This window comes from Catharus ustulatus, chromosome 2, assembly GCF_009819885.2.
Source record: "Catharus ustulatus isolate bCatUst1 chromosome 2, bCatUst1.pri.v2, whole genome shotgun sequence".
Classification (NCBI taxonomy): domain Eukaryota; kingdom Metazoa; phylum Chordata; class Aves; order Passeriformes; family Turdidae; genus Catharus; species Catharus ustulatus.
The window spans coordinates 15,910,869-15,925,487 of NC_046222.1; the positions used below are offsets into that span (position 1 = coordinate 15,910,869).

Sequence of the window (14,619 nt, forward strand, 5' to 3'; positions counted from 1 at the left end):
AGGTCTGGAAATGACAGAATGTTAAGCTTCTTTGGGATAACACCCATTGTTATTCCAGGTTAGTGGCTGTTTCTTGAAACAGATACAATAAACATTTTCCTCTGCTTAAGAGTAATTGGAACGTTTCTGGCCACTCTGAGATTTTTCAGTGTTGCACAGAAAGTGAGTGTGGAAGACAGAATAGCTGCACCTAGAACCCTTAAGTGGTTCTGCTCCTCCACTTCTTTACAGCACAACCTTGGCACCCAAACAAGTGGATACAGGATTTCTGAAGACAATGACAAAAGTAACACCACAGGAGATAAAATGATACATACTCCTTTTCCAAGTATCAATACTGGTTTCTAGGCATTCTGTGCATGGGAAAAGGAAATACATTTTGTGTATTAAAACAAGCATCGGTTTCACAGAGCACGATAGGCTGAGCAGTTACGGAAATCTATTTTCACTAAAAATTATATCTGAGCAGCAATGCTTACACTAATTTTAACAGACCAACTCCTTCATTACATAAAATGCGCCAAAATGCCAGGTCAAATCAAGGTAAATACCTCACATACACTTTGGAAATACACAATGCCCTGAATTGACAGAATATTTAAAAACTGTAACTCCCCATCTCCAGAATCTGTTCAACAAAACAGAATCAAACAATGATTGTTTCATTTTCAGACACAATTTTATCTGTCTCAGACCTGCTCTAGCAAAATTTCATGACTGGATTACACTTCAGATGCATTCTTTCTGGGCAGCCTTAGAAATCAGATGGGAAACACTACAGTTTCAGTAAATGGTTTTTCCTCCACAGAAACCTCTCCTGTTAAAGAGGCACCTACCATTGCAACCTGATATGCTTTTGCTCCTCCACATCACAGATCAATCCCAGAATCCCAGAATGATTTGGGTGGGAAGGGACCTTATAGACCATCTCACCTTCCACTACAGAAGATTGCTCCAAGCCATGTCCAACCTGGCCTTGGACACTTCCAGGGATGCAACAGCCACAGCTCCTTTGGGCAACCTGTGTTCAGTCTTTTACCACCCGCACAGAAAAGAATTTTCCCCAACATCTAATCTTAATCTCCCTTCAGTTAGTTTTCAGCTACCATTGAAAACATCACTATTCAGACCAACTCCTATAGGTGTCAAAAACATCAAGAGATTCCTCACCAACAGTACTAATCAAATTGCAATAATCCAGGAGCTCCCAATTTATTACAGACAAGCTAAATATCTCTGCAAACGGCAGTGCAAAACCAAAAGATCCAGCCAGCTAATTAGCAAGGCTTATCACAAGCCTCACAAGCCTCACAAGCCTGTGTCTTCAGCTGAGCTCCAGCAGACACTGAGTAACTTAAGGAGAGCTTTAATGCACTTCCCTTCCTCAATTTGTCTCAGTACATTGCTTAGAAACTCATTTACACAGTCAGAAAGCAGTCTTCAGCTCTTTTTGGACAATTCTGGGGTACTGAATACCAATTTTCCTTCTCTGCACCTGTAAGACCAGGCTTATCCAACCTGACCTTACTGACACAGGGCTCATGACCTCTGAGGTCATGACCATCACGTTGCTGTGGGAACTCACAGAGCTCCAAGATGGGAAAATATTTTAAAAATTATTTTATTAAAATTGTAAATTATTAAATTTATGTAAATTATTTAAATTTATTTTATTAAAATTGTAACTTAAAAGAGCCAAATTTCCATGTGAGTTTTAATTTTAAAATGCTTTTTATAGCATTAACCAAGATTTGGGAGCTATTTTCATCTATTGATAGGAACAGAGAAAGCTATTAGCTAAAACACTTTTTACTATTGAGACAAGAATTACAATAACGTGAAAGCATGTCAGAAAGCACATACAAATACTAGTGGAAAGAAAAGATAATGCTTAGAAAAGGTGGGTTTTTTTCCAAATTTCATCTTATTGTTTTGACTACATTAGAACACTAAGAACTCAAGAGTCTTTAGAATCACTCAATTTGCTCCTGCTGGGGGCCTTTCTCACTGTATGTAAAAGTACTGTGCATAAAAGTACTGTAATTTCCCACCTACCCCAACATAAGAAGGTCACAAAGTTGGTAATTGGACTGGAACACGTCCCCTGTGGAGACAGGATGAGAAAGGCTTGAGGCAACCTGGTCTAGTGGAAGGTGTCCCTGCCCATGGCAGGGTGGAACTGGATGAACTTTAAGGTTCCTTCCAACCCAAACCATTCGATTTTAGATGTTTGATTTGAGAAATAAGTTATAAAAGTGTCATACATCAGAATAGCTGCAAAATTTTACTTTTGAACCCTTTCAAATTTAATCTCTTTCTGCCTGATTGTCAGAACTTCCATTATAAAAGCACTGTAGTTAGTGCTATCTCAAAATACTTCAAAAAACATGCAGATCAGCCGTACTATCACAGTTTCCTGTGTCTTCAGAAAATGCTGCTCACTAGAATTGGAAAACCAATGAAGAAAAAATTGCGAAAATAAAAGGTGTCTTTACAGAACACAGTCCCAGAGGCACAGCTTTACTAAGAAGTCCAGTGCTATGTAAAAAGCAATTCACATTTTATTTTAAATTTCCATAAACTGTACAAAAATGTTTCATTCTCACCAAAAATAACAGCAATATTTTCAATCTTACTTCTAGACAAACAACAAACTCTTATTTTAATCTTTCCAGAGTGAGTTTACAAATAAACATACTATAAGATGCATGGGTTTGTGTCAGAGTTGGGGCAGAGCAAACAGATTTAAACATTTGTGGAATAAATTTTAAGTTTTTAGTGTCTTTTAGGAATTTAAATACTCCTGCCATGCCTGTTAAGCCTAAAGAAAAAAGTTTTGTGTCTGACACAAAGGAATGTAAACAGTCATCAAGAAATTAAAGAGGTTGACTCTTCCAACAAAACCATAAATGTACCCTTATATCACTGACATTCACTTTACACTGAGACCTGTCCACAGCACGGGCATCGTGCAATAGCTGAATCCACTCTCCAAAATGCCACTTAAATATACATCAAAGACTTTCTTTAAAGTTTGTTTTTTTTAAAAAAAATTCCTAAGTAACAGAACTGAAACAGATTATACCTTTTAATATTTTCAGTTTCTTTCTTATCCTAATTCATCAGTGAGTATGTAACAGCCCCATCAGATCTACAATCATAATGTACTTTTTCCACGATGCAATAAAGTAAACGAGCACTTAGTTAAGCCAATCAGATGTAAAAAGCACCTCTGCCAAGAGCATGGGCTTGTGTCAGGCTTGATTTTGTTTGCCAAACACATTTAGTATGGGCTAACAACACATAATTTAGGTCATTGATCCCAGCTTGTTCAGTCCAAGGCCTACAATGGAAACACAACTGCAGTGATTTTTTAAGATTTCACCAGTTTTTCTCCCCAGCTTTGAAACTTAATGAAGAACAAGCTGTTTCAACAGATTGGTTAGAGTTTAAAAAGTTAGGCATCACCTGTTACTTCAGAATTGTTTGAAGGAATACAGTCTTGAAATTCTGCTTTATCTGGATAGAGTTTAATATAAGTATCCACCATCAAATCTAAGTCATGTTTTATGTCAAAGTTTATGTTCAGCAGAGCAAGGTTGCTTGACCTTTGCCCTGTCAAGGTGTTTTTCAGGTATGCCTTTAAGCGTTTTCGTCCTATTCCATATTTTTCATTCTCCACCTTCATCAATGGAAGTAAGCACAAGACTTTAAGCAATGCATAAACATTAGGGAAAAACTTTATGTCGGGTAAGTGAAGTGCTTCATAAATAGTAGCTGGAAGTTCAATATCTTTTCCTCTGTGCTTCCACTTGATTCTCCAACAGTGAAGCTCAGCAGAAAGTGTGTCTGGATTGGGCAAGTCATTTTTGAACATGTCAGCATGATGTTCCTCAGATGTATTGAATTTGAGTTGTCCCATGACTGAGGGCACTAAGGATAAACATTTAAGAGCTTTTAAATGTTGTTCTGAGAAAATATCTTTCAGTTCTTGAATAATATGCTCTATTGTTGGGACACTTAGGATTTCTTTGTAGTAATTTTCTGATGTCATATCAGGGTCAAAGTTCCCCTGTTGAGCCCTGCGAAATTTTCCTGGGAGTCTAATTTGTACATCCAGTTTTGTAGCCAAATTTGTGGCTTCCTCAAACCAAAATTCATGGTAAACTTCAATATTCTCCATCACTTCATTCAGAGAGTGCAATACTGCTGTTAAGCTGCCAGCTGCAAAGAACACATCTGATGTTTGTCCCTGGAGATTTTTTCCAAATGCTCTTGTAAAAGACAGAACGTTTTTCATAATTACAATAGTGACAATGAAATCAAAATCTGTTAATGCGCTTGAAAGTACAAATGCTCGACCAACAATGAAGTTGCTCCACCTGACAGACAAGTCACTGCTCACAGCATCCAAGCACATTACCAGTGCTTGCAGGAGGTCCACTAAAACCTCAAAAGTATCATGCCTGCCTGTCCACTGAGAACGACAGATCTTCTTCAACTCATTACCCTTCTCATCATTGTCCTGAAAAAGAGCAGAAATTGTGTTGTCCAGCTCTACTAATAATTGTGGAGACTGATTAAAAAGACAGCACACTTCTTCAATTGTTCCTAATGCAATGGAAACACCAACAACAGGAACAGATTTTGCCAGCCAAACATTTAAGGCACAGGAGGAACACAGCGTGTACACAGCTTGTGGATACTTTTCCAAGAGTCTTGTAGCCACAACTTTCATTTTAGAAGCAAATCCACTGGAGACGATGTAGGCTTGACCCCGACAGTACTCCATGTTTAGACCCCACTTTTCAGTAATAGTTGCGTGGAACTTAACAGCTAAAATTTCAGGATCAGCCTCATATGGTAAAAATCCTATGAATTCTTCTCTTAGATTGTGAGACTCATCAACAAATCTCACCAACACTGGCAAATGTTCCTCTCCTGCTATGTCTACTACCTCATCGGTGACAATAGAGAAGAAGTGCGAGTCTCTTACTTCCCTCAGCGTCTCCTCTCTAACACAGTTTTCACAGATCTCAAGCATTTGTTTCTGCTGAGTTTTTGAACAATACTCAAGGTTGACTGCAGTCATCTCAAATCGTTTCCTCAGAACTTCATCGCCACCATTTATTCTATATTCCAGTAGAGCCTGAAAGTTATCTGAAGTAAAAACACCTTCTGGAAGTCCATCAACGTTATGGCCATCCAATGGAATATTTTGTTTACCCATTAGGATCAAAATTTCAAATAATGACTTAAGGTAATCTTTGTTTTCTCTTTCTTCCAGTGTTAAGGGGACAGCTTTTTCCTCTTGTTCTTGCCCTCCTTCTTCTGAGACAGTATTTTGCTCATTGTTTTCATTCAATTCTTGAGTTGCCTGTTTCCGTTCAAAAGCTTCATCAACTACAAAATGAAAAATACTGTAAGTGTCAAAATTAAAACATTAATATTTACTTGCCCATTACCTTTAAGTTACAAGAGTCCAGAGAAGAATGTTTCCAGTTTAAAAGTGAATGAGCATTTTGGAAACAATTTAGACTGGTTGGTTGAATCAAGAAGGAACTCAATTATCCTCTTGCTATATATAAACTAATAGATATGAGTCCTGCATTACCCAAATAAAGTTATTATCTCAATTATTTTTACCACTTACTCTTTTGCTGCTTCAATGTTCTTATTTCATCTTCACTCTTAAAAAAAAAACAGAAAGAACTTGTATTGATGACAATGTCTAATAAGTGGCCTTAAAATATCAACACATCAAGATGAGACACAAACACTGTAGCTGAGACCAGTTAACATTTGCCAAAAAGTGATAGAAATTCTAAGACCAGGAGGTTCTTGAGGTAGTTTACTATTGCTATGACATGTATCTACTAACTACATGAGAACAGTTGTATTAGGAGGTTCTTCAATAAGTATAATTACTAGTAAATAGATTCCATTAAATAAATTCTATTGCAATTTGATAATGTACTGCCAGTAGCCAGAACCATCTCTAACTACATTTTCAGTCAACAGATTCAACCAAACTCACAAAGAAGTATTTAGAAATTGCCTGTAATTTTTCAAGTATAAACAGAGATTAGGAGTGAAATTCCTGTTAATTGTCAGGATACTTATAACCACAGAGACACTTTCTCCCTAAATAACACACAAGATACAATCCCACAAAAAATTTTCTTGATCTTGGTTTTATCTATAGATCATTTTTAAGAACAATAAGTTAAAACAGGCATGTTTGAATTGATTCAGATTTCAGAAGCCTAATGGGTGAACTGAAGATCACAATCAATATGCAGCAAGAATTTTGGGATATCATGCATCAGTTGTGTTCAGCTGGCACTGTAGTAACAAGGAAAAGAAAACCATTTGCTTTGGATGAAAGAATCAGCTCTGGATCAACACATTTAATTTTCCAGATAACTTCTTAAAGACTTCCTTAGTTTTAGTACATAAAATTTTTATCATGCTTCTAACTTACAATCAGGAACAGGCAGCATAGAAAATACAAACACTCAAGTGCTCAATATTTTTATTTTACTTTTTTGTGCATAAGTTTCACATTAACTTACTTGCCTTTTTTTTCTTTTAGTAATAAACCAATAATTTTACATTAAAAACTTACCAGTTCTTTTATCCTTTTCCTATGTCTGCTGTGGGGATTGTTCAGGTGACTTGTAAGATCAAATATAGTTGGCACAGCATTATCCCGTAAAACTGTTCTGTATGGGCTCTGTAAGAAAACAGACATCTAGACAAGGGAATTCTTTGAGAAATTTCAGACACTGTGTCCTTTTTTTTTCCTCTCCTGCTTCTTTTGTTTACGTTATTATTCTAAAGCATTTGACTCTTTTATGTTACCAAACAGAAAGCTAAGCTATGCAATTCACATTTCAGGGATATCAAGAGAACATTGAAAATAGGAAGACGGATACCACAGGGAACTCCAATCCAAACTGCAAATCCTTTTTTAGTCCCCAATATCTTCATATCAAAGACCCTGGATCTAATAATTTAATTTTACTGCAATACTATGATTTTTTAAAAAATAAACATTCTGGACAAAAAGACATTTATGCATCAGAAAGGAAACATTTTGTTACTATCGTGTTTTGGGTTTTATCACTTATTTTGCAATTCTAGAAACATTTCATTGTGAAAATGTTCAATTGCTTCTTTTGTAGAACTATGAATTCCACTACTGTCAAAGATCATATGAGGGAAAATTTATCTGTGAATAAAAAAAGAAGAAAATACTTCTAGATGATCATGTAAGTGCTCCCAGTTAAAATTTTAAGAAAAAATTTATATATGGATATACTGTAAACCTGTGTTGCCTATACTGGCTAATTCCCACCAAGCACAAAATTGTAACTGATGGCATCTGTGAAAAACACCTCAAACAAACCCAGTTGCATAGTTTCATTCAGAATCATAATTCCTTCCAATTTTCATTTGTTTCTGGGATGCTGGCTAATTAAAGACCTCATCATGTGTAATACCATCATGACTTCAGAGTTTGACCTGTACATTTTAATTATCCTTCATAACTAAAAGATTGGTTTTGCTTTTGTACCAGAGTGAAATACAGCCCAGAAATTAAAACTTTAGTCCCAAGTCCACCCTTTTCTACTGTTATCCAAGTTGTTAAAATCATATTCTTGACAAAAATAATTTAAAAGCTATTACTTCATTAACAGCAAACAGTGCCTTGATTTTAGCTGGATGAAAATGTAACAGGAAATAAAAGCTTGACAGATGTAAAAAGTATTTAAATCTTGTGGCAACAACAGAGTGCAATTTAACCAAATCACACTATGTACACACTTCAGGAACAGGAAATTATTAATTTCAAATAATTAGAGATATGCAAATTTATACCAAATAAACTTACATAATATTGCAATCTCCAGTGAAACAAAACAAGCATGAGGAAAGCACTGCAGTGAGGACCAACAAACACATTAAACCTGCAGGAGCACCACTTTTTCTGTCTCCTCTGACTGTTCATTTTCATTACCATTTTCAATGGCTGTGAGCCTGTGTGAAGCCTCAGCCAATGGCAGTGATCCCAATTAAGACTAAGAAATTAATTTGCCTAGGGACCAGTTAACCAGGAGCTGGAAGGTTAAAAGGCAGCATTCTAGTGAAAAACGTCAGTCACATTTTGCAAGATGCAGTAAATAAATGCTTGGTTTTACTTACACTTCTGCATATCATAGAAGTCTCAAAATGTTTAGCACACAATCTGTAATGCTTGTTGAGTTGATCTGGAGTTTTATCTTCTAAATCTGCCCTTCGACAGTTCTCTACCCATCTCTGACACCTGCATGTAAGGAGAAGAATTAGATAATCTTAGGATGAAACAAAATCCCTTACAATTTCAAACCACACTCAAGATTGGAACGCAAGTGAGGGCAAGTGACCTTGATGCAAGGCTCAGGAAAATTCTTTACAACTTCCTTTGGAACATCCCATCAAATCTTGGTAAAAACTACTTTTTCTGCTTTTGCTGAGCACTCAACATCACTCCAGCAAATTCAGGAGTCTTTTCCCTTAATTTATATATTCTTCCCTTTGTCACACACATACACACACACAGACAGCAGATAGTAGCACAGTTGCTCATTACATCTAACTATTGAATTCTAAAGAATTCACTCTTAAAAAGAAAAATTAAAAACCAAAGAGATGTGCTTGTAGTCTAAAGTCATAATGTTTTCTAGGCAGTTTTTAAGATACTTGTCTTCTCCACCTCCCTTCAAAATACAGTGTTCTTATCTATTGTGGTCACTGGGAAGTTTAGAGTAGATTTATGAAAGTGAAATAATAACAATAGAAAAGCAACTATTCTACAGACAGTGCTTCCACACCTAAAGAAAGTTCTCCTTAAATACAAATTTTTACATGTATTTACTTCTGCTTTGGATTAGTTCTCCAAGCTGTAACACAAATATAAAGAAATATTTCCCTTACTGACAGGACTTCATTTAGGCATGCAAGGTAATGAGGTATTTACTCCTCTGGTGAGCAAACCACTTGCAGTAATTGATGGAAATGCAGTAGTCAGCTTCAACTTCCCCTAATGGGAATGCCATCACTGTTTGAGCAACAAAGTTGTTTGTTCTGTTGCTAGAAGTTAGGAGAAAGCACTTTTACTATTATTTTGACTGCAAACATGAAGCTATTGTTTATAGCAGTAAGGAGGGAGAAAAACAACTAGTGATTACTCAACAATATAGGAACAAAGGCAGTCTTGTCAGATGTTTTGGTGGGCAGCCCAGATGGGGAAAACACAGGTCTGAGTGGATTCACCTCTACTTTAGCTCAGTAAAGGGGGGCAAATTGTGCAGATGAAAGAGGGGAATCTTTGATTCTGATCTCTGCTGGCTGAACCGAGACTTGTGAATCTCTATTTTTTCTCATGCAAAATATCAAAATAACAGGGATGGCAAATGCCATAAGTCAGGAATAATTTCCAATATTGCTCTTGGAGATCCATACAAAGTATGCTTAGTAACAACTTAAAATAAGGGAAGACAAACAATGTTTTAAAAAATCAGATTTTTTGGCGCAACAGACACTCTCGTCTAGGCAGTGTAATCACCCCAAAAAGAGAACAGAGGAGTTTTCTTCACTTAATCAAATGATATAAACAGTCTTTTAAAGTGGGGGATCTGTAGCATGTAAATTACATCGACTCTGGCTCTCAGACTTTCTCAGTGGTTGTTGACTACTAAACAGCTCATTAAATGTGATCACAAAGGCTGATCAGCCTCCTCTCTAGTTAGCGGGAAGCGTTTCAGTCCAGAGAAAGAGCCTGATCCCATGGTCTTACCTGCTTCACTCAGCGATTCAGGGAAGCTGACAAACACTGAACAGAGAGCAAAGCCAGAGGTGCATTCAGAATGGTGCATTCAGAACTGGCACACAGTTGTCAAGGGCTTAGTGTTCATTTACTGTCTTTTTTGTGGGGTTGTAGAAGTATTTTCTTCTTTTGCAATAAATAGGCAATTGGTTCATAGACAAAACATTTCTGGAGGGCACAGAAAACACCAGCTGAAGTTCTTACATGATCTTCATACATGAAGATCCATTGGAGAATGGATCCACATGAATGGAAAATGACACACAGTCTACACAGGAATGAGAAAATTAGAGGTACTTGAAGCAGGACCTCTACAACCCTTGGTGAATGCCCAAGGGGCTGAATTAACTTGCATTAGGAAGAGCAGTCTGGTGGAGATGCAATTAATGAGAGACTATACTAATTCTAAATACGCTTTTGGAGAGTGTCATATGTCTACACAACAGAAAGAACCACAGTTTTTTATGTGGGCAGAAAAGAATGTATCTAATGGAACTGAGATACAAGTGTTGCTGGAAGCTACATGTGGAGCTCACACCAATGGCTCCTGTGAAACAAGGAAAGAATAAAACTGCTCAAACTTGTAGTCAGGTAGATTTAAAAAGGCCTGGAGTTTAGGAGTAGTACCATGGGATAGCAGGATAACTGGAAATAACTCCCACCAAACTCTAGAGTGGTCATCAACAGGAATAGTGTTTGGCAGAGAATTATATCCAGAACCAGCCTCTTAGAAAATAAATGGTTGGAGACCACTTCACACAAAATAAAAAATGACAAATAAAAAAAAACTGCACTCCTTGCTTCACCAGAGCCACCTGCCCTGGAGGGGCTTTGGTCACAGCAATTAAAGTCTCATGCAAATGCGACTCCAGCGTGACTCCTGAATGGTCAGGCAGGAAAGTTTCCTTGATCCCACTTAGGCATTGCTCATTAGCTTTTAAGAAGGTTTTCTTCAATCACAAACTTAACATTTTCAGAGATCTGCTGACATCTCATGGAAGTTGAAATAGCATTTTACTGACATGAACTGGGAAAACATTAAAGGCAATTATCCAGCTATTATGGTACACTGAAATAAGGTAGTAGAAACAATTCAGCCAGGACTATCTATTTACCATCAATGATTTTTTAAAATTAAAATTTATTTTAAGATGTATTCCAACAACTTTATTTTCAACTTTCACTGCAAGCTGCCAAGCGCAAATAACATTTTGGCACAAAGTACATTGCTCACCATCCCAGTCTGACCTAAAAAGTGAGAGCAAGCAGTACACAGAACATATTGTCATTTCCATCTTCAGACTGCTGTAGATCAACCCACAGAAAAAAACCAACACCTTCAATTCTGTAAAACCAAAAGGATGCATGGATTTATCAATATCTAAACGTTCTTGGTAAAATAGAATATATGATAAACTTTGGACAGAAAGTTGTAAGATATTAAGGGAGAGAACTTCTGGAGGACTTACAACATCATCTTTGTCACTGACTGTTTTTAAGAGCATAAAGATTCTATAAACAATTTATGCACAGTTTCTCCTTCCTCTGGACAGAGGATTCTGCCCCTCTCTTGTGAGACCCCATCTGAAATACTGTGTACAGTATGCCCCAATGCAAAGAAAGACATGGAAATGTTGTACCAAGTCCAGAGGAAACCACAAGGTTGATAAGAGGACTGGAGCATCTCCCCTAAGGAGACAAGATGAGAAAGCAGTGGCTGTTCAGCCTGGAGAAGATTGGAGAGAGGCCTCACAGCACCTTCCAGTTTCTGAAGGGGCCTTACAGGGAAGTCAGAGAAGAATTCTGCATCAGGAACTGTAGTGACAGGACGGACATAGCGGAAAGGCTTCAAACTGTAAGAGGGGAAATTTAGGTAAAAGGAGCATAGGTTGCCAGAGAAGCTGAGGCTGCCCCATTCCTGAAGTGTTCCAAGGCCAGGGTGGATGGGGCTGGAAGCATGGTCTAATGGAAGGTGCACCTGCCCATGGCTTGGAATGAGATAAGCTTTAAGGTTCCTTCCAACCCAAATCATCCTAGAGTTTATAAAATAGAGTTTTAAAAAAATAATCTTTAAATTAATTAATTTAAATGCCCACCTTTAACTACATCTCTGCACTGCTACCATGAAAAACACTAATTGAAAATGCCCTTCCATAAAAAAAAAATTATAAACTCAAGAGGGTATTTTCTTCAGTCAACTGTCACCTATTGATGAATTCTATACAGCTTGATGTGGTTCACATTTTACAGCATGGACCTCTTACGAATTAAGACTGCACCTGAGACAGCACCAAATTTCTTCAATTCCACACAAACTGCAGACATTCCTTAGTGTGAGATCCTGAGGGCCTCAAAGGGCAGAAGGTAGAAAGAGACAACAGTAGGAGCAAATCATAAAAATGAAAGAATAAGAGTAGGTAAGCAACCACTTTGATTTCAGATCTTATTAAAGCAAAAGCGTGTGGAATGTGGATTGTACCTTGCATGTACTAGGCATCAAGAAGAGATCTGGATAGCCAAGCTTTACAGCAAAGCATTGCATTCATTCAGAAGAATTTCATAATATATCCAAAATCACAACTTTAGAGAGTAGCTGCTACCTATATAGGGTTTTTATATCTTCATTTGAAATCGCTTGGAGGGTCTGTTTCCTTAGAAAATACTACATATGCTTAATTCCCATAAGGTTTTGATTTTTTCCAAAAATCAGGTCAAGCAGCTTCAAGGAAGGAAGCAAGTAGATGTTATGTATAAATCAATAAAAAATTCAGCCTTAACTATCTATTAGAAAAGAGATAATTGGTATTCCTCTATGCCTATACACCTTTCAATATTTCAAGCATCATGTTAAATCAAGTGATTTTAAGAGTGATACCTCGATTTAAGGCTGAATCTTTACATGAAGGTTTCTATGTCTAAGTACATAATTTATTTTTCATAGTATTTTCCACCGTCTCTCACTCACACACTTTTTGCTCAACCAGTACACCCCTGCTTTTCACCCGTTGGGAATCTCTCCCATGACTTCTGCTGTTGCTCGTGATGCTTTGCCACCATCCCAGCAACCCTGTGACAGGTCCTGCCTGTGGCAGCAGTGTCCCATTTGCCACGCACACACCTCATCGCTTCACACACGGAGCAGCACTGACAGACCTTCACCGCTTGAGCCAGCGCGGGCCCCCCACAGTGCAGGGCTCCCGTACCTCAGCCCGCGGCTCCGGCACCCCCGCAGCTGCCCCCCGTCTGTGCCAGCCATACATCGCACCGCACCGACCCACAGCCAGCCCCACCCTGCCCACGGGCAGGCAGCCCCCACGCCCCTCTGGGCCCGGCACCGCTCCCCGCCCGCTCCCGCAGCGCCGGGCTCCCGTCCCCACCACTCCCCCGAGGGGCGGCGGCCGCAGCCGCTCTGTCCCGGCGCAGGCGCAGCCGCCCGCCCGCCTCCCGCCGCCACCGCCCGGAGGGTCCCGGGCCCCGCCCCGCCGGCGCCAGAGCGAGCGCGGCCTCCGCAGGCACCATCGGAGGTGCGGGCGCCGCCGGCCCCGCGGGTGAGGAGGCGCGGGGAGGGAGGCGCGGGGGACGCGGGGAGGGAGGGAGGGAGCCGGCTTTCCAGCACGGTGAATCCTCGGGCGGGCAGCGCTGTGGGCCGGAGGGGCCTGAGGGGGAGCGCCGGGCGCCCCTCCCCCAGCCCGCCCCTCCCGAGATGGTCTCACCTGGCCGGGTCCCGGGGGAAGCGGAAGAAGGCCAGGTCGGACTGGGTGCTCTTGCGGGTGCAGTTGGGCGCCGCGCAGAAGTTCGGCATGGTTCCCCCGGCCGGCGCCGCTGCCCCTTTAAATCGGCGGGCCGGCGGGGGGGGAGGGTGCGTGTGTGGGGTGGAGGAGGAGGAGGCGGCGGCGGCGGCCGGAGGGGAGATAGGGCGGGAAGCGGCTCCACAGTGCTGTGAGCGGCCGGGAGGATTCAGCGCCGCGCTCCGCCGGGCCGGGGCCGCCTCCTTCCCACACTGCACCGCGCGCGGCCGCCGCGGGCACGGCACGGCGCTGCGCGTGCGCGCGGGGAGCGGGCCCGGCGGGGGTGCGCATGCGCGAGGGGGTCGGGGGCTCTGAATTCCGCTTTGTGCGGGTTGTGTCCTGTGCGTGTTGTGTGCTGTGCGGGTTACAGCGCGTGTTTGCGTTACACCCTGCGCGTGTTAACCCGGGTTTGTGCCCGTGTTACGCCGTCTGTGCGTTAGGCCGTGTGCAGGGTATGCCGCATTTGTGTTACGGTGTGTGTGTGTGTGTGTTACGGCCTGTGCGTTTGTGTCACACTGTGTGCGATGCCCTGTGCTCGTGTGTGACACCAAGTGCATGTGCACGTGTTACATGCGTGTGTTACACTGGGGCCACTCCAAAACCCACTGTAGGAGGGAGACCATAACATTTTTTTTGTACAGACAAGCACTTTCCTCTCCTGCGCTTTCTCCTCCAGTTTAACTTGTTCATGTCAGCCTGGTCTTTCTGCACTCTCTTGCCACATTTTCCCTTTTTCTTCATTCATGTATTTGCAGCCCTACATAGTTTTCTCATCTCACCCCCAGTCTCCAAGCACAGTACCTCCAGTTCCCCTATTAACTTCACGACTGGTTTTCCCCCTGTTTTTGCTCACAGCTCCTGGTCACCAGCCACAGGTCTCCAGCTAGCCAACCTCATTGTTACAATTCTGATCATTTGTAGCTAAGTTTCCCTTAGTTTCCCTCCCCGAGGAAACTCGGA

General features: G+C 40.6%; 1 protein-coding gene across 1 annotated transcript; it reads right to left on the reverse strand.

Moving 5' to 3' along the window:
* Positions 1 to 2,504: 2,504 nt before the first annotated feature.
* THAP12 (THAP domain containing 12) lies at positions 2,505 to 13,853 on the reverse strand. Its single transcript, XM_033052440.1, has 5 exons — positions 13,585 to 13,853; positions 8,209 to 8,329; positions 6,629 to 6,736; positions 5,654 to 5,690; positions 2,505 to 5,403 (listed from the first exon to the last, which is right to left on the reverse strand). The coding sequence occupies exons 1-5, from the start codon at positions 13,671 to 13,673 to the stop codon at positions 3,458 to 3,460; spliced, it is 2,301 nt and encodes a 766-aa protein (XP_032908331.1). The 5' UTR covers positions 13,674 to 13,853; the 3' UTR covers positions 2,505 to 3,457.
* Between the last annotated feature and the right edge of the window lie 766 nt (positions 13,854 to 14,619).